A 19888-nucleotide genomic window follows, 5' to 3' on the forward strand; every position below is an offset into this window, starting at 1 on the left:
TAAATTAATTTCAATTTATTTCATGTCGTCAGCAAATCTAAAACTGACATCGGTTGATACTGGTCACGTGCTAAGCAAACAACATTAAATCATGTCGAACAGTCATAACGTTTACAAGTCAAAACAGATCCTTTGGTACCCAGAACAATCTTGCTAAGTTTTTGATAACTATTTCCGAATGCTGCTCATAATTAGAATTTGGTTTCTATATAATTTAAGGGCAAGATAGGAATTGAAATAGGGCTAAATTATTTCAATGAAGTAGCTGCTTTAGTGAGAAAGTAGCTGCTTTAATGAGACAAGCAGCTACTTTGACACAAGCAGCTATTTAAAAAGTGGCTGCTTTAATAAGAAAGTAGCTGCTTTAATGAAGCAAGCAGCTGGTTTAATGAGGCAAGCAACTGCTTTAATGAGACAAGAAGCTACTTTGAGACAAGTAGCTGCTTTAATGAGGTGAGCAGCTGCTTTAATGAGGCGAGCAGCTGCTTTAATGAGGCGAGCAGCTGCTTTAATGAGGCGAGCAGCTGCTTTAATGAGGCGAGCAGCTGCTTTAATGAGGCAACTGCTTTAATGAGACAAGCAGCTACTTTAAAGAGACAAGCTGTTGCCTTAATGAAACAAGCAGATGCTTGAATGAGACAAATGACTGCTTTAATGAGCCAAGCAGCTGCTTCAATGAGAAAGTAGCTGCTTTAATGAAACAAGCAGCAGCTTTAATGAGACAGATTAATGAGATTCCATAGATGCAGTCTCAAAATAAATGATTCGTGAAAGATTATGTGAAAGCTGGAACAAGAGGCACAGCTCCCTCACCCGAGAACGGTTTTGTGATTCTGGCATCACTGATTTATCAATGGCTATTACAGCAGTTTCATGAATAAATAATTTACATAGGAAGGCTTCTTTGCAGAGTAAACTCAAGCAAGGGTTAACAGTGCATTAAGGCAACGAGGTACGTGTGAACTTTCATTTTCCCCATGGATAGTAATTAGACCTTTGTAGCAGTTTGGATTCAGATCCCAGAAAGCTGAGGCGCATCCAGAGCCAGCACACTTGAATGTTGGGAAAAGATGGTTACTTTAGTGAATAGCCAGTAAATGCCGTTTGCACCCCTGACATGCCGACGTATTTTCCTGTAACTGAACCTAAAATATTGGTTAGAACGTGAATATTGGGGATGTCATATTGCTTTGCCACTTCCCAGGGAAAATTAAGAAATTCAGCAGCCTTCGACATGTTTTAAATGTTGTGATTTTGTATGGGCAGCCATTGCCGATGGTGTATGTTGTGCCAACAGAAATCATTCATTTATTTTGCATGCAAACCACTTAAGGCTTCACGTTTATATCTTTTCTCTCAACTTTAAGGAGACAAGCGGCTGCTTTAATGAGACAAGCGGCTGCTTTAATGAGACAAGCGGCTGCTTTAATGAGACAAGCGGCTGCTTTAATGAGACAAGCGGCTGCTTTAATGAGACAAGCGGCTGCTTTAATGAGACAAGCGGCTGCTTTAATGAGACACTCCCATTTCAGAGAGGATAATGACAACTGGCAATTCGATGTAATGTTTACCACGCTGGTTGTCTGTCCAGAGACAAGAGAGTGGGTAGCATAGCTGGGATGACAAATCCAGACCAATATCACAATGAGCAACTGCTAAAATCCGGACAGCAACCATGCCCAGAAAAGAAGCATTGTTCCAACAAAAGGTAGCGCCCATTTTGATAAAAGGGAGACAAGAATCTGGGGTAATTTCTCTCCCCATATCCTGTACACAAGTTAGAACAATTAATCAGTGGAACTGCTTGCCTCCAGAAGTTGTGAATGCTCCAACACTGGAGATTTTAAAGAAGATGTTGGATAACCATCTGTCCGAAGTAGTGTAGGGTTTCCTGCCTAAGCAGGGGGTTGGACTAGAAGACCTCCAAGGTCCCTTCCAACTCTGTTGTTGTTATTATTAAGTAAGGGAGCATATAATGATCTCTTTATTCATTTCAAGGGGACAATGGTAGGAGAAGGCCCTGAGTTGATTCACATTTGATTATTTTTTCCTATTTAAAAAGCGAAACGTTCTAAGGTGGAAATAAGATGTTGGGATCATCTAAGGCTGGGTGTCTCCTTCTTTCCCGTTGCATTTTTCCAGGTCAGAATCCATATCTATGTTGGGCAGCGGTCCATCTCGAAGGCCTTTCCCTCTTCGTAGAGCCTTCAGACATTTATCCAGCCTTTTCACAAATTTCTCCACGTCTTCGGCCTTCATCCCAATGGCTGAGGCGGCATTCAGGTAGGAGCAAGGATACTGCTCCCCGTGGGCCATAAAACCTTTGAAGGTGTAGCCACTCACGGTTTGCACGGTGTTAGGAGACACCACCCTGCAGGGAGAGGAAAACGGGAGTCAAAACGGGGTTTTCTACCACCGCTGGACTTGGAGGGGTCCATTTTGGAAACCGAAGGGCATCTATTCCACCGCCGTCTTCTGTGGAGGTGCCCAAATTGGGAGCCCTTTAAAAATCTATCAAGTCTTGCTTCTGAGTGAAATTTCAGTGGTTAAGTTGTGTACAGGTGGTTATTGCCTTATGACTGTAAGGGGAGGCCCATTTCCGGCCTCCCCAGCCTCCGGCAGCACTCTGCTGGCCAAAAAAGGGCCCCGCAGAGGCCCCTCTTGGCCAGCAGAGGCACTGCAGGCTGGTCCTTTGATATTTCCAGGCTGGGTCTGACACCCCTGATCTACTGTGTTTGTCTATCTGTTGTGTCTATCTGTGTATTTATCATCTATCTTTCTATCTAATCTATCAATCGTCTATTTATATCTATCATATCTGTCTGTCTAATCTATCAATCATCTATTGTGTTTGTCTGTCAGTCTATCTATTATCTATCATGTCTGTCTATCTGCCTGTCTATCTAACCTAGCAATCATATACGGTGTCTGTCTAATCTATCAACCATCTATCATTCTGTCTAACCTATCCATGATCTATTGTCTTTCTGTTTATCACCTATCATATCTATTGTGTCTGTCTATCTAATCTATCAATCATGTGTCATCTCCCTCTATCAACCATCTATCATGTTTCAATCATCTATTGTGTCTGTCTGTCTGTCTGTCTGTCTGTCTATCTGTCTATCTATCTATCTATTTAAATATAATAACTCTTGTTTAACAGAGGGATTTGAAGATTGGTGTAATGTTTAGCTTCACCTGTTTGACTGTTCTTTCTTCTCGTATATTTCTGTCTGTCTGTCTGTCTGTCTGTCTGTCTGTCTGTCTGTCTGTCTGTCTGTCTGTCTGTCTGTCTGTCTATCTATCTATCTATCTATCTATCTATCTATCTATCTATCTATCAATAAATAAATACTGGAAAGATTAAAACAGCCAAATTTAAAGAAAAAATTCAAGGGCCACCATAGTTGGAAAGTGGATCTTACCTAGAGAGAGCTCAGCCTGTTAAAACTGAAAGTAAGGCTTTCCGGAGGTCGATGGAATTAAAGCACAAGCATTCATTATAAAAATGAATTAAACTTTTTATTGTAAAAGTAGAAAAAAGTAATTCTGCCAGAGCGGCATGAATACACGTCTTACATCTTAGCTATAAGAGAGACAAGATGTCTGCTAAAAGCTTCTCTTCCTGCTAGAGGGAGGAAGTGAGCAAAGCAGGGTTACATCATAGAGAGGGAGGAGCTACATTAACAAACAGAGTTAACCATTTAACTACAGGATGTTTCTTAATGTCTTTGGAGGCTGTCAATCCACAGCGTGACAAAAGGCCCCAGATCTTCACAAGGGGCCCCCTCATGGTGCAACCCACTCTATGAACCGGGATAATTCCTGAATCAAAATATAATATAAACAGACCCACCTTGCTCCAGAAACTTGTCTGGTGAAAAGCATAGATCCAAGCTGTGTGACAGCTTCCGGGTTTTCTTTGTCAAGTTCTCTCAGTGACATGGCTGAAAATACACAAAAACAAAACAAAAAAACCCCACACACTGGTGTGTAGCAACAACTCCTTTATGCATATCATTCCATTGAAGCCAATCTTACCTAGAGAGATAGGATTGTGCGGTGTATCCAGCAATCTTTCGTCGTAGCTTGCTGCCAATTTTTTCACCTCCGTTGAAAGGTAAGAAAACATTTCCTAGAGGAAGAAAGGAAAGAAAGAAAGAAAGAAAGAAAGAGGGAGAAAGAAAGAAAGAAAGAAAGAAGGAGCAAAAAAGAAAGAGGGAGGGATAAAGAAAGAAAGAAAGGAGAGAAAGTGAGGGAGAAAGAGAGAAAGAAAGGAAGGAAGGAAGAAAGGAAGGAAGGAGAGAAAAATAAAGATGGAGGAAGAGAGAAAGAAAGGAAGGAGAGAAAAAGAAAGAGGGAGGAAGAGAGAAAGAAAGGAAGGAGAGAAAAAGAAAGGGAAGGAGAAAGAGAGAAAGGAAGGAGAGAAAAAGAGAGGGAGGAAGAGAGAAAGGAAGGAAGGAGATAAAAAGAAAGAGGGAGGAAGAGAGAAAGAAAGGAAGAAAGGAAGGAAGGAGATAAAAAGAAAGAGGGAGGAAGAGAGAAAGAAAGGAACGAAGAAGAGAAAAAGAGGGAGGGAGAAAGAGAGAAAGGAAGGAGAGAAAAAGAAAGAGGGAGGAAGAGAGAAAGAAAGGAAGAAAGGAAGGAAGGAGAGAAAAAGAAAGAGGGAGGGAGAAAGAGAGAAAGAAAGGAAGGAAGGAAGGAAGGAAGGAGAGAAAAAGAGGGAGAAAAAGAGAGAGAAAGGAAGGAGAGAAAAAGAAAGAGGGAGGGAGGGAGAGAGAAAGAAAGAAAGAAAGAAAGAAAGAAAGAAAGAAAGAAAGAAAGAAAGGGAAGTTGTGGGTTTTTAAGCCATTTCCTTGTGAAGCAGTTGCCCTGACTTTGTCACTTTTTCTCAGCCCACTAAAAGAATGGGAAAAATGGAACAAACAGCCCTTACTCATTAACTCCCCTCCCCTCTTATAATGAGCTCCTAGATCTTACAAACAGCTAGCTAAGCAATTTGCTGTACAATAAATTGATGGCCCTTTATATACCAAGTTCTATTTTGCCGGGAATTTATGACTACGTCAAGGAAAAAGTTTTAAATGTTAAAAACTGCAACTGAATTGCATTGATTTTTTTTTCTACGTTTGCCTATCACATATTTAAGCCAGACCCGATGGAATATTACCACGCTGGAGAAATATTAAACAATATTATTTATTGCCTACTAAAGAGTTGTCAGCTACATTTCTGCAGGAGCGAGTTGGTACAAAAAATAAAAATAAAAATAAAAATAAAAGACCTTCCACCATTCTTGTAGCCTGTCTTTGGACCCGTTCAAGATATTGACAAAATTGAACGGATCCAAAGACGGGCTACAAGAATGGTGGAAGGTCTTAAGCATAAAACGTATCAGGAAAGACTTAATGAACTCAATCTGTATAGTCTGGAGGACAGAAGGAAAAGGGGGGACACGATCGAAACATTTAAATATGTTAAAGGGTTAAATAAGGTTCAGGAGGGAAGTGTTTTTAATAGGAAAGTGAACACAAGAACAAGGGGACACAATCTGAAGCTAGTTGGGGGAATGATCAAAGGCAACATGAGAAAATATTATTTTACTGAAAGAGTAGTAGATCCTTGGAACAAACTTCCAGCAGACGTGGTTGGTAAATCCACAGTAACTGAATTTAAACATGCCTGGGATAAACATATATCCATTGTAAGATAAAATACAGGAAATAGTATAAGGGCAGACTAGATGGACCATGAGGTCTTTTTCTGCCGTCAGTCTTCTATGTTTCTATGTTTCTAAACAGCGAAGTTGTAAATTAAGCAAGTCCAACGAGGAAGCCTGAACCCAAAGCGAGCTGTTATTTCTTTTAGCTTCCAAGATCTGAGATCGAACTACAGGCTGTTGTGGGTGTTCCCTGTCAGCCTTTGGAAATGTCAGATTCAGAGGAGGAGGAAGACATAGAAGCTGTAATTTACCCTGATTTAAGTGAAGTGAACGAGGTTAGTGGGGATGAGAGCTTAGTAGAAAATCCATCGGACGTTAGCATGGATAGCAATGCTTCTTCAGACAATTGGGGAGTAGAGAATAGCTCTTGGTTGAGTGCCAAATTTAGGAAGTCAGAGAAAAGATGAGCTTTCAGAAAAGAGGTTTTGAATCTGCTAATTCAGAATGTATAAATTAATTAATACATCACATCTGGAATTGGCCGGAAATGAGGGATGCTTTTCTGCAAAGTGAAAAAGGCAAAATAGATGCTTCTGCCGTTTCTTCGGGGAAGTGAGTTTTAATATTGCATGATAAAAAATTTTGAAATTAGCTTGAACCTGACTCAGAGATAAGGAGATGTTAGAAGCCGACCGCCTGCTCATTAGAAAGAATTTATGGCTTCGTAGTTTAGCCTGTGAGATTGGAATGCACTTACATGCCGTAGGTGTACATTGATGAATTCCAGTGTGGAAGAAAATAAATAAAGAAGTGTTATTTTTGAAAATCCAAGCCTGTACAGAGAGTATTTTTGGAGTAGCCCAGCCATGGGCAATCCTTGATTTATGACCACAGTGGAACCCAAAAGTTATGGAAGGAAGTAAAATAAAGAGTGTTATTTTGAAAATTACCAGCCTGTAAAGATCGGATTCTTTGAGTAGCCAGTCAGACCAGAACAACGTGAAGTGAAAAATGGAGTAAAACATAGCAACATAGAAGATGGACGACAGAAAAAGACCTCATGGTCCATCTAGTCTACCCTTATACTATTTCCTGTATTTTATCTTAGCATGGATCTATGTTTATCTCAGGCATGTTTAAATTCAGTTACTGTGGATTTACCAACCACGTCTGCTGGAAGTTTGTTCTGAGCATCTACTACTCTTTCAGTAAAATAATATTTTCTCACGTTACTTCTAATCTTTCCCCCAACTAACCTCAGATTGTGCCCCCTTGTTCTTGTGTTCACTTTCCTATTAAAAAACACTTCCCTCCTAAACTTTATTTAACCATTTAACATATTTAAAGGTTTTGATTGTGTCCCCCCTTTCCCTACCGTCCTCCAATACAGGTTGAATTCGTGAAGTCTTTCCTGATATGTTTTATGCTTAAGCCCTTCCACCATTCTTGTAGCCCATCTTTGGACCCGTTCAATTTTATCAATATCTTTTTGTAGGTGAGGTCTCCAGAACTGAACACAGTATTCCAAAACAGGGCCAAAACCTCACTTAACACATTTCTTGCTTTGCAACATAAACGTTTCGGGCTCCATTGCTGTCGTTAAGTTGAGGACTGCACTGTTGCGAGGTTTAGGAAAGGGGGAAAAAATCACTGTCTTAGTGGAGGGGAAAAAAAAGAAATAAAAGTTTTTCCTCCCTGTAGGTATAGTGGAACCAAAATAGAAACGGCACTATAAATAGCTTTTTCCGGAGAACATCGTAGCTTTGGCTTAGCTTTTAAAGAACATAAGGTAATAAACCACCAGCATTAAATTTTATCACTCTGGAGCAAGGCAAAAATATACTCTGGAAAGGAAGGCTATTATTACATCTTATTCCTTCCGCATACTGAATAGCTAAGAAGAGATTTTCGACATTTTTAAGAACTGGATTTACAGAGCAAAAAGTACATGGTTAGATCCGGGGGGCGTCCAAACTTGGCAAGTTTAAAGACCAGAAGACCAGAGTTGGAAAAGGGACTTTGGAGGTCATCTAGTCCAACCCCGTTTGGGCAGGAAACCCTACACGACTTCAGACAAATGGTTACCCAACATCTTCTTAAAAATTCCCACTGTTGGAGCACACACCACAAGTTCTGAAGAATGACTCCTTTCCACTCACTAATTGTTCTTGCTGCCAGGAAATTTCTTCAATTAATTAATTCCAGGTTGCTTGTCTCCTTGGTTAGTTTCCCTCCTCTGAATCGGAATAGAGTTGGAAGGGACTTTGAAGGTCTTCTAGTCCAACCCCCTGCTTAGGCAGGAAACCCTTCACTACTTCAGATAGATGGTTATTCAACATCTTCTTAAAAACTTCCAGTATTGGAACACCCACGACTTCTGGTGGCAAGCTGTTCCACTGATTAATTGTTCTAACTGTCAGGAAATTTCTCCTTAATTTTAAGTTGCTTCTTTCCTTGTTTAGTTTCCACCCGTTGCTTCTTGTTTTACCCTCAGGCGCTTTGGAGAATAGCCTGAGTCTTTGTGGCAACCCCTGAGATATTGGAAGACTGCTATCGTGTCTCCCCTGGTCCTTCTTTTCATTAAACTAGACATACCCAATTTCTTTGTTATGTTTTATCCTCTTGTCTCCAGTCCCTGGGACTAAGGTTTTGTTTTGTTGTTGTTGTTGTTATTATTATTATTATTATTATTACTTCAGATCTTGCAGAATGCAGCTGCAAGAGCAATCATGGGCTTCCCTAGGTATGCCCATGTCACACCAACACTCCGCAGTCTGCATTGGTTGCCGATCAGTTTCCGGTCACAATTCAAAGTGTTGGTTATGACCTATAAAGCCCTTCATGGCACCGTACCAGAATATCTCCAGGACCGCCTTCTGCCACACGAATCCCAGCGACCAGTTAGGTCCCACAGAGTTGGCCTTCTCCGGGTCCCGTCAACTAAACAATGTCATTTGGCGGGACCCAGGGGAAGAGCCTTCTCTGTGGCGGCCCCGGCCCTCTGGAACCAACTCCCCCCAGAGATTAGAATTGCCCCCACCCTCCTTGCCTTTCGTAAGCTACTTAAAACCCACCTCTGCCGCCAGGCATGGGGGAATTGAGATACTCTTTCCCTTTAGGCCTTTACAATTTTATGCATGGTATGTCTGTATGTATGTTTGGTTTTTTATAATACAGTGATCCCCCGTTTATTGCGTCCCCAACCATTGCGAACAGGGTACTTCGCTATTTTTCAACCCGGAAGTCAAAATACCATCTACGCATGCGTGTATGGGCACGCATGCGTAGATGGCAACCGGGAGATCAGCTGCTGGGCGGCTTCCCTGAGTCTTCCCCCTCTTGCTGGCGTCAGCGAGGAGTTTCCCCACCGCCCACGCAAACTCCTCGCTGCCGCCCGCCCTTCGCCCGCCCACGCCGTTCATTCTCGCCGCTTTTGAGCTGAGTCCGGGAGCGAATTCGCTCCCGGACTCAGCTCAAAAGCGCCGATAGCAAGCGGCAAGGAACGGCTTGTCTCGGCGCTTTCGAGCTGAGTCCGGTCAGCTCGAAAGCGCCGAGACAAGCCGTTCCTTGCCGCTTGCTATCGGCGCTTTTGAGCTGAGTCCGGAAGCGAATTCGCTCCCGGACTCAGCTCGAAAGCGCCGAGAGCCAGCGCCCCCCGGACCCCCAACCCGGGTTTGGGGGGCTGCTAGGAAGCCCTCCATGCCGGCGGCAAACAGCCGCCCCGCCCCCAATCTTCGGCTCCTCGCTAGCGCTGTGGGAGTAAAAACACCATCTGCACATGCGCAGATGGTGTTTTTACTTCCGCAGCGCTACTTCGCGAAAACCCGCTCGTTGCGGGGGGTCCTGGAACGGAACCCTCGCAACGAGCGGGGGATCACTGTAATGGGTTTTTAACTGTTTTTGGTATTGGATTATTATTATATACTGTTTTATTATTGCTGTTAGCCGCCCCGAGTCTCCGGAGAGAGGCGGTATACAAATCCAATAACTAACTAACTAACTAACTAACTAACTAACTAACTAACTAACTAACTAACTAACTAACTAACTAACATAAATAAATAGTAAGTAAGTAAGTAAGTAAGTAAGTAAGTAAGTAAGTAAGTAAGTAAGTAAGTAAGTAAGTAAGTAAGTAAGTAACGTGTTTCCCCAATAGTCAGACACCCCCGATTGTAAGACGTATCGGGGGTTTCAGGGGGGTCGGCTAATATAAGCCGTACCCCGAAAGTAAGACATATGTCTTACTTTCGGGGAAACACGGTACTAAAAGCGAGGGAGCTGCGCGCCCAGGAGAGTCTCCCTTACGCAGCCTGGTGCCAGCTGGTGGTGGCGCACTGCGCCAAGAGCTTGGGCCACCTGGCGGGCGAGGTGGCGGCCCTGGCCGAAGCGGCGCGGCTCTGGCCGCGGCACGAGCGGGAGCTCCGACTGCGCTTCCTGCGCAAGCCCAACGTGTCGGAGGTGTCGGAGCAGTTCGTGGCGCTGGCGAGGGAGCTGCGCGCCCAGGAGAGTCTCCCTTACGCAGCCTGGTGCCAGCTGGCGGTGGCGCGCTGCGCCCAGAGCTTGGGCCACCCGGCGGGCAAGGCGGCGGCCCTGGCCGAAGCGGACCGCCAGCTGGCACCAGGCTGCGTAAGGGAGACTCTCCCCGTCGTCGCTTCCAAGCTCCCCGCGCGCCCCTCGCCTTCGCCTCGCCGCGGCGCCACCGCCTCTTCCCCAGCTTGGCAAAGCGAAGGACGGCGCTGGTCCGAAGCAAGCCGACCGGGCGGCGGCTTGCAGCGAAGGCGCTCGTTCCAGCAACCGAGTCCTGCCGAGGCTCGGCTGCAAGCGGCCAGCGAGGCCGACCGGCTCCGAGGTGAGCGGCCGGAGCTGCGCCCTCCTTCGCCCGCCTCTTTTCCGGCAGGCAGGTGGGGCTGCCCAACTGCGCAGAGCGGCTCCTGCCCTCCAGACACACGCTTCCCCGACATGCGTCTGCGGCTCCACGTGTGCACGCCGCTTGGAGCCCTGAGGTTGAACTTGGAAAAGGGCTCACGAGGCTCCTGTCCTGTGGCTGCCCTTCTGGACTCTGGGGAGATGCCTTCGGGAACGCGACCCTTTCAATTTTTTTCCAATGTAAGACATACCCCGAAAATAAGACGTAGTGGGGCTTTTGGGGGTAAAAAGAAAGTAAGACACTGTCTTACGGTAAGTAAATAAATAAATATTATTATTAATTAGATTTGTATGTCCCCCCTCTCCGAAGACTCGGAGTGGCTCACAACAGCAAAACAAATCCAAAGATTAAAAAACAGTTAAAACTCTTAATATAAAAACAGTCATGCACCCCAAACAAACCATACATAAAACAGAACGGCCAGGGGGAAATCAATCAATTTTAATTTTAAAAAGCCAAACATGAAACCTAGTCTGCCCCAACAGCTGAAGTTCTATGTCTGCTCTCCCTGCTCGTAAGTGACAAATCTCAAGACCCACTGATCCAGAAAAGCTACCTTCCTTTCCCGAAGAAGTTGCCGGTATCCCTTGGTCCCCAAACTCAGCAACGTAATGAGAACGTCCAAAGAAGGAGACGCCGAAGCTCTGCCTAGAGAGAGAGAGAGAGAGACAAAAAACCAGGAAGGCAATCTATGATGAATGGGGCACAGCACAGAAGCAACGCAGGCAACTTGGCAATTCAAACCAGTGATGGCCTGCTACTGGAATGGTAAAGTGCTATGTTTCGGTAGCGATTTTCGGGATGCATGTGTAGCTGTGCGCCCCGAAGTGTTGTGGTTAGCTCTGGCCCAGCTCCTGCCCCAGGGACTGTGGATGTGGGCGAGACATCCATATGCTGCAGGCCTGTTTTGCCCCCGGTGGAATCTGATGATGAAGGCTCCTCTGACCAAGAAGACATGAGTGACAGGGAGGAGGAGAGTGGAGCAGACAGCTCAGAAGGAGATCAATTATCTAGCTCCTCCTGGGATTCAGAACAAGAGTTAATGATACAGCCACGCATGCGGAGAGCGATGCATAGGAGGCAACAACTGAGAGATTATTATCAACGAAAATGAGGCCACCTGTGGTTGCGTGGGGCTGTGGTCATTAGTGAGGCTGCTATAAAGAGCAGCCTGTGGGTTTGGCCATTGTGGAGGATTATCTGATCGTTGTGTTTCGTGACTGCTTTACTTTGACTTTTTGTGTGCTGATTTTTCCCCGCTTTGAAACTAAACCAGAGCAAAGTGTGTTTCACTTTGTGAAAGAAGGATTTTGAATTGCCTCACAGCTGCAAGCCCGACAGAATACGAAGCGACCAGATTTCCCTTCTGCGTATGCGCAGCAAGCAAAATGTTGTGTGAAGATGCTCGCGCGAGCGACATTTGGGGAATTTTCTTTTCATGCGCGGAAGCAAAAATATCAGTGAAAATCACCAAAATCTCGCTCGCGTGAGCATCTTCATGTGAGATTTCGCTTGCTGCACATGCACAGAAGCAAAATCTCGCACCGCTGGGTGTGCACGTGCCCACAACGGGCACAGAGGGCACACTGGTAACGCCGAAGACGGCAGGCCTTTGCTGGTTCAAACCCCCCTTTTATTGTTCCAAATTTCCCCAAATGCTCCCATGTTTTCTGGCAGAACAAAGTGATCATCCACACCCACACAAACACATACACACCTCAAGCAGCCTCTGGATGCAAAATAATCCAACCAATGCTGTGAGCATTGATTCTTTTATATTGTTTTTTATCATTTATTTACTTATTATGATTATTATGATTTATTTTTAATGATTATGATTTATTTTTAATGATTTTTTAAATGATTTTTTTAATCATGTTTTTTAAATTCTTGATTCTTTTTTGTCCACTGAAAGCATATGCACCAAGGCAAATTACTTGTGTGTCTAAACACACTTGGCCAATAAACAATTCTATTCTATCCTATCTTATCCTATATTATTCTATTCTATTTTATCCTATATTCTATTCTATTTTATTGTATTCTATATTCTATTCTATTCTGTTTTATTCTGTTTCCTCCCAGGAGATTCCTAGAGAGGCCCCACAGAGGCTTCTCCCTGCCTTTACTGGCCCTGTTTCCTTCCAGGAGATTCATAGAGAGATCCCAGAGAGGCTTCTCCCCGCCTTTTCCGGCCCTGTTTCCTCCCAGGAGATTCATAGAGAGGTCCCACAGAGGCTTCTCCCTGCCTTTACTGGCCCTGTTTCCTTCCAGGAAATTCCTAGAGAGGCCCCATGGAGGCTTCTCCGCCTTTACTGGCCCCATTTCCTTCCAGGAGATTCCTAGAGAGGCCCCATGGAGGCTTCTCCCTGCCTTTACTGGCCCTGTTTCCTTCCAGGAGATTCCTAGAGAGGCCCCACGGAGGCTTCTCCCTGCCTTTACTGGCCCTGTTTCCTCCCAGGAGATTCCTAGAGAGGCCCCAAGGAGGCTTCTCCCTGCCTTTTCCAGTTAGAGTTCCAGAGGTTCGGGTTTGTAAGTGGAAAATAGTTCTTGAGAAGAGGCAAAAAAATCTTGAACACCCGGTTCTTATCTATAAAGGTTTGTAAGTAGAGGTGTTCATAGGTAGAGGTATCACTGTATATATATACTGTATATCATTAAAAAAAACCCAAAACCCAAAAACTAAGTACCTGGATACATTTTGCTAATTTCCTGTATGAAGGCGTCACTGAAGCCGGCGATGACAGCACCCCCTACTGGAACCATGAAGTTTTTGTCCAAACTTTGCACAAACGCATCAATCCGGCCTCGTCTGGCACCCTAATAAAGCCAAACCCAAAAACACACCCCACACACAAAAAAAAACCAGGAAGAGAAGAACAAAAACAGTTTATTTTTCATCTCGTAAAAGTTGGGTTCACCCAATGCAACGAGTCACAGCAAAACTCACACAGCAACAGAAATTTTGGGCTCAAATTTTGCAGTCGTAACACGGGGAGGAAAAAGTAACTCGCACAGATGAAGATGTTGACGACAGAAAAGGGGGAAAGGGGAAGAAAAAGGAAAGAAGGATAGAGAGACAGATAGAGAATGAGAAAGCAATGGCTTCCAAAAATTTTAGTACTTTTAGCACTCAACGCATAATGCTCAAATGGATCTAGAAACATAGAAGACTGACGGCAGAAAAAGACCCCATGATCCATCTAGTCTGCCCTTATATTATTTTCTGTATTTTATCTTAGGATGGATATATGTTTATCCCAGGCATGTTTAAATTCAGTTACTGTGGATTTATCAACCACGTCTGCTGGAAGTTTGTTCCAAGGATCTACTACTCTTTCAGTAAAACAATATTTTCTCATGTTGCTTTTGATCTTTCCCCCAACTAACTTCAGATTGTGTCCCCTTGTTCTTGTGTTCACTTTCCTATTAAAAACACTTCCCTCCTGGACTTTATTTAACCCTTTAACATATTTAAATGTTTCAATCATGTCCCCCCTTTTCCTTCTGTCCTCCAGACTATACAGATTGAGTTCATTAAGTCTTTCCTGATACGTTTTATGCTTAAGACCTTCCACCATTGTTGTAGCCCGTCTTTGGACCCGTTCAATTTTGTCAATATCTTTTTGTAGGTGAGGTCTCCAGAACTGGACACAGTATTCCAAATGGGGTCTCGCCAGCATTCTATATAGCGGGATCATAATCTCCCTCTTCCTGCTTGTTATACCTATTATATGTCTTTTTCTGCCGTCAGTCTTCTATGTTTCTATGAGCCAGCTGTGTGCAGCAGCTACCAAAAAAGCCAACACAGTTCTAGGCTGCATCAACAGAGGGATAGAATCAAGATCACGTGAAGTGTTAATACCACTGTATAAGGCCTCGGTAAGGCCACACTTGGAATCCGGCATTCTGTTTTGGTTGCCACGATGCAAAAACAATATTGAGACTCTACAAAAAGTGCAGAGAAGAGCAACAAAGATGATTAGGGGACTGGAGGCTAAAAGATACGAAGAACGGTTGCAGGAACTGGGCATGGCTAGTTTAATGGGAAAAAAAGGACCAGGGGAGACAGTTGCCACAAAGAAGAAGGAGTCAAGCTATTCTCCAAAGCACCTGAGGGCAAGACAAGAAGCAACGGGTGGCAACTAAATAAGGAGAGAAGTAACTTAGAACTAAGTTCTATGGTGGGGTGGCTCACCTTACCTGCTGAATGAGGTGCATGCACTTGGACGACTGAACGCCGTACGCGTTATTGACAATGTGGGGGACGTCGTACTTGGCGCAGATCTCAGCCAGTTCCTCCAACCTGCAAATGTAAAATGGAAAGGCTCGGGCGAAAAGATCAGGGCTGAAAGAGGTTCTGTGAATTTCACCATAAAACGTATGGCACACAGGGCTTTTAGAACAGAGTAGAACAGAATAAAATAGAATAGTAAAATAGAGGAGAGGAGACGACAGAATAGAATAGAGTAGAATAGAAATAGAATAATGGAACAGAGGATTAGAGTACACTAGAATAGAACAGAAACAATAGGGTAGAATAAAAAATAGAATAGAAAAAAATAGAAGAAAGAATAGAATAGAATAGAATAAGAATAGAATAGAAATAAAATAATGGAATGGAGGAATAGAATAGGATAGAGTAGAATATAGAATGGAAAAGACTAGAATAATAGAATAGAAATAGAATAATGGAATGGAGAAATAGAATGGAATGGAATAGAGTAAGAATAGAATAATGGAATGGAGGAATAGAATGGAATGGAATAAGAATAGAAATAAAATAATGGAATGGAGGAATAGAATAGAATGGAATAGAATAGAATAAGAATAGAAATAGAATAATGGAATGGAAGAATAGAATAGAATGGAATAAGAATAGAATAGAAATAGAATAATGGAATGGAGGAATAGAATAGAATGAAATGGAATAGAATAAGAATAGAATAGAAATAAAATAATGGAATGGAGGAATAGAATGGAATGGAATAGAATAGAATAAGAATAGAAAAAGAATAAAGGAATGGAGGAATAGAATAGAATGGAATAGAATAGAAATAGAATAATGGAATGGAGGAATAGAATAGAATAGAATAGAATAGTAGCAATAGAATAGAATAGTAGCAATAAACTGCTATATATTTAGACCCCAAAATGATAGTTGGGTGGCTAAATTCCACCTGGAACCTCCCGTATAGGTAGGTCAAATGTCTAAAAATTACATCAAGCGTCAACACGAATACAGTCTTATTAATATCCCCCTCTCATGTAAAACCTCTCCTTGGGTTTGCCAACGACAGGATTGCGAAGACAGCTCTTGGCAGGTTAGGAAAAATTCTTCCCAGAACCTTTTTTAAACCAACATTCCTTTGAAAGCCAATTTCCCCTTAACAATTAAAGGATGACATGTTCTCGTTATTCCGTAACGGCAAGCATAATTGAAGCGCTTAGTCACTGGCTCTGCTGTTTTGCACAGAGCCAAATCACCGACAAAATTAGACGATAATTCAACCTTGAAAAGAGGCGTGGGGGGGGGGGGCAGGATTCTTATAGAATAGAATAGAATAGAATAGAATAGAATTTTTATTGGCCAAGTGTGATTGGACACACAAGGAATTTGTTTTGGTGCATATGCTCTCAGCGTACATAAAATAAAATATACATTTGTCAAGAATCATGTGGTACAACACAATGATTGTCATAGGGGTCAAATAAGCAATAAAGAAGCAATATTAATAAAAATCTTAGGATATAAGCAACAAGTTATAGTCATACAGTCAACATGGGAGGAAATGGGTGATAGGAATGATGAGAAAAACTAGTAGAATAGAAGTGCAGATTTAGTAGAAAGTCTGACAGTGTTGAGGAAATTATTTGTTTAGTGATGGCATTCAGAAAAAACCTGTTCTTGTGTCTAGTTATCAAAGGTATTTTGCTAGGTGCCATTTGCTCTTATTTATAAAACAAAAACAAACACCACCAATTTCTTACTAAAGACATCAAAGCGTGCAGAATGGGGTTTTGATGTAGTTGGTGAAATTTAAAAGAAAGAGCTGTGCTGAAATGAATAGATTTAGTTTAAGAATTAAAGATAAAGAAGATTCGGAATATTATAGAATCTGGGGGAAATTTCATGAATGGATAGAAGTTAAAAATATCTAAAATATATGAATTTTTTTTTTTAAAGTAAAAGATTGAAAAAATAGGGGATAGACACCCAGATGGGGAAAAAAAAGGAAATATTGGCAGCACTAGTTGCTAATGTAACACAAATTTAAGACAGTTCATGTTTTTACATGGGAAAATTATTCTCCTTAGGGAATCAGCTAAATGTTGGCAATTTTTTTTTTCATTTTATTTTCTTTCCCTTTCTCCCTAAATAATGATGAAGAAAGTCCTTAAAGCACATTAATGATATGGAAATGTGGCATATGTTTACGCTTGGATATTGGTATTGTGTTTTTTTTATTTACGTGTGTTTTATCTTAAAGCGGAGGAAAAAATCATTGGATTTCTATGTATGGTTTTTAATTGATAGGGTTTTAAAGATTTTATTGGGTTTCCTTATATTTTGTAATTATTGTAATGACTTTGTAAGCCACCCTGAGTCGGCTGGAGAAGGGCGGCCTAGAGATCCAATAAATAAATAAAGAGAGAGAGAGAAAGGAGAAAGAAAGAGAGAGAGGGAGAAAAAAAGAAAGAAAGGAAGAGATAGAAGAAGAAAGGAAGAGAGAAAGAGAAAGAGGAAGAAGAAGAAGAAGAAAAGGGATAGGGAGAAAGAGGAAGAGAGAGAGAAAGAAAGAGGAAGAGAGAGAAAAGAAGAGAAACAGAGAAAGAGAGAGGGAGAGGGAGAAAGAGAAAGAGAGAAAGAAAAAAGAGGAGAGAGAAAAGGGAAGAGAGAGAGAAAGAAAGAGAAAGAGAGGGAGAAAGGGAGAGGGAGAAAGAGGAAGAGAGGAAGAGGAAGAGAGAGAGAAAGAAAGAGGAAGAGAGAGAAAGGAAGAGAGAGAAAGAGGAAGAGAAACAGAGAGAGAGAAAGGGGAACAAAGAGGAAGACACAGAGAAACAGAGAAAGAAAGAAATAAAGAAAGAGGAAGAGAAAGAGAGAAAAAGAGGAAAAGAGAGAAAGAGAAAGAAAGAAGACAGAGAAAGCAAAATATCATGAGGGGACGCACGTGCAGAAGCAAAATATCACACGGGCACACACGAGCGCGTGTTGTAGACACAGAGCGGCACACACAGCTCCATTTTCGCTACTGCTACGATGGCGTCGACCGTACCGGTAGGGACCCGCTACTGACACACACGCACACCCTTCAAACTCTTCATGCCACCCGTTTACCTGGGCATCTACTTACCTGTCGGGTACCCTTGGAGCAAAACAGGACGTGGTCGAATGAACGCAGAGAACCTGATCCGCCCCAAGATCCAGGATTTTAGCTTCCAGGGCCCGGAGATCGGTCCGCAGCTCGTCTCCTTCTAAAACGTTTTCTATCACCACCGGTTCAAAACCTAACAAAAAACCGGAAGACGACAACCATACACACAAAAAAAGGATGAATGAATGAATAACAGCCATAAAGTCATAAAGTCCTTGGAGAGGGGCGGCATACAAATCAAATAAGTAAGTAAGTTAGTAAGTAAGTAAGTAGGTAAGTAAGTAAGTGTTGTGGTTGGCTCTGGCACAGCTCCTGCCCCAGGGAATGGGGATGTGGATGCAGGGGAAAATTCAACATGTCACAGGCCTGTGTTATTGCCAACAGAATCAGTTCAGAGTTTAGTTTCCTCAGACGAAGAAGAAGGTGGGAGTGACTCGGCAGAGGAGGGCTTGGCACACAGCCAAGGCAGCCAATCTTCCTTATCTTCTATTGCTTCAGATGATGACATTTTGGACCCACGCAAGCGCAGAATTATTCGTAGAAGAGACCAAGTAAGAACATATTACATGAAATAAGGGAGGCCACCTGTGTTTGGGTGGGGCTCCAGTAATTAGGGCTGCTGCTATAAATAGCAGCATGTAGGTTTGGCCGTTGTGGAAGAATATCTGTTCGCAGTTCGTCAGGAATCTTGTGTGCTGGACTTTGTTGCTTTTCCACGCCTTTGAAACCAAAGCAGAGCAACGTGTGTGTGTGTGTCTCACTTCGTTGGAAGAAGTACTGGTGTGAAGTTTCTTCACAGCTGCTGGCTAAGTACTTAAAGACTGCTTAAGGGACATTGTACAGACTACTCGGTTGTTTTGGGAAGAGTGCTCTTTGCAATACAAAAAGAGTGCTTAGTTTATTTTGACTTTTGGGATAAAGAACATTGTTTTGAATTTTCAAATGTGTGTGTGTCTGAAATTTGTACCCTTGAAATTTCGGGAGGTTCTTATCAGAGAGCCCGGCAGAACAGTAAGTAAGTAAGTAAGTAAGTAAGTAAGTAAGTAAGTAAGTAAGTAAGTAAGTAAGTAAGTAAGTAAGTAAATAAATAAATAAATAAATAGTGTGTTGAAATTGTTCGCCCCGTGCCCGCTTCCCGCCACTGTGGGGAGTCAGGGGCTTTACCTGCAGTCACCATCGATTTGAAGCAGGATTTCTGGTCGATGCGAGGCCAGAGGATGTACCGGGCCTTTGGTCTCCGTTGGCGAAGGGTTAAGAAACATAAAGTGAGGCTCATGCCCGTTGCCATGGGAACCACGAAGCAGCTGCTGGTGGCCTGGACCCCTGCGAGGGAAGGAGAGCTCATATTCCTTCCTTCCTTCCTTCCTTCCTTCCTTCCTTCCTTCCTTCCTTCCTTCCTTCCTTCCTTCCTTCCTTCCTTCCTTCCTTCCTTCATGTCAGTATTGCACACGGGGCCGAAACCCAATGATAGAAATACTTTATTTGAACCAGAGTACATGTGGCAGTGATGGCTGCTCAGATAATAATACAAGCCAACATATTGTAAAGGCATTATTTACAGGATATACAATATTCCATAATATTACACAGTAATTATAATACAGACCATAATACAGTGATCCCCCGCTCGTTGCGAGGGTTCCGTTCCAGGACCCCCCGCAACGAGCGGGGTTTTCGCGAAGTAGCGCTGCGGAAGTAAAAACACCATCTGCGCATGCGCAGATGGTGTTTTTACTTCCCAGCAGCGAGGAGCCGAAGATTGGGGTTTCCCGCCGCCCACGCAAACTCCTCGCTGCTGCCGCGCCCGACCGGCACGGGTGTTTTAAAAGGTCTCCGCCGGCATGGGGGGCTTCTTAGCACCCCCCCTAACCCGAGTTGGGGGTTCAGGGGGTGGTAGGAAGCCCCCCATGCCGGCGGAGA

General features: G+C 43.1%; 1 protein-coding gene across 2 annotated transcripts in view; it reads right to left on the bottom strand.

Annotated features, from left to right (window-relative positions):
- The window catches only part of SEPSECS (Sep (O-phosphoserine) tRNA:Sec (selenocysteine) tRNA synthase), a 26880-nt gene continuing 6992 nt past the window's right edge, over positions 1-19888 (bottom strand). For both annotated transcript variants that reach the window (XM_070756959.1, XM_070756960.1), the window contains exons 4-11: positions 19133-19291; positions 17948-18101; positions 14796-14898; positions 13283-13412; positions 11149-11240; positions 4045-4138; positions 3860-3950; positions 1-2371 (exon numbers count right to left, since the gene is read on the bottom strand). In XM_070756959.1, coding sequence (XP_070613060.1) covers positions 2101-2371; positions 3860-3950; positions 4045-4138; positions 11149-11240; positions 13283-13412; positions 14796-14898; positions 17948-18101; positions 19133-19291 — 1094 coding nt within the window. In that variant the 3' untranslated portion in view covers positions 1-2100. The remainder of the gene's footprint in view (positions 2372-3859; positions 3951-4044; positions 4139-11148; positions 11241-13282; positions 13413-14795; positions 14899-17947; positions 18102-19132; positions 19292-19888) is intronic.

Source organism: Erythrolamprus reginae, chromosome 7 (genome assembly GCF_031021105.1).
Source record: "Erythrolamprus reginae isolate rEryReg1 chromosome 7, rEryReg1.hap1, whole genome shotgun sequence".
Classification (NCBI taxonomy): domain Eukaryota; kingdom Metazoa; phylum Chordata; class Lepidosauria; order Squamata; family Dipsadidae; genus Erythrolamprus; species Erythrolamprus reginae.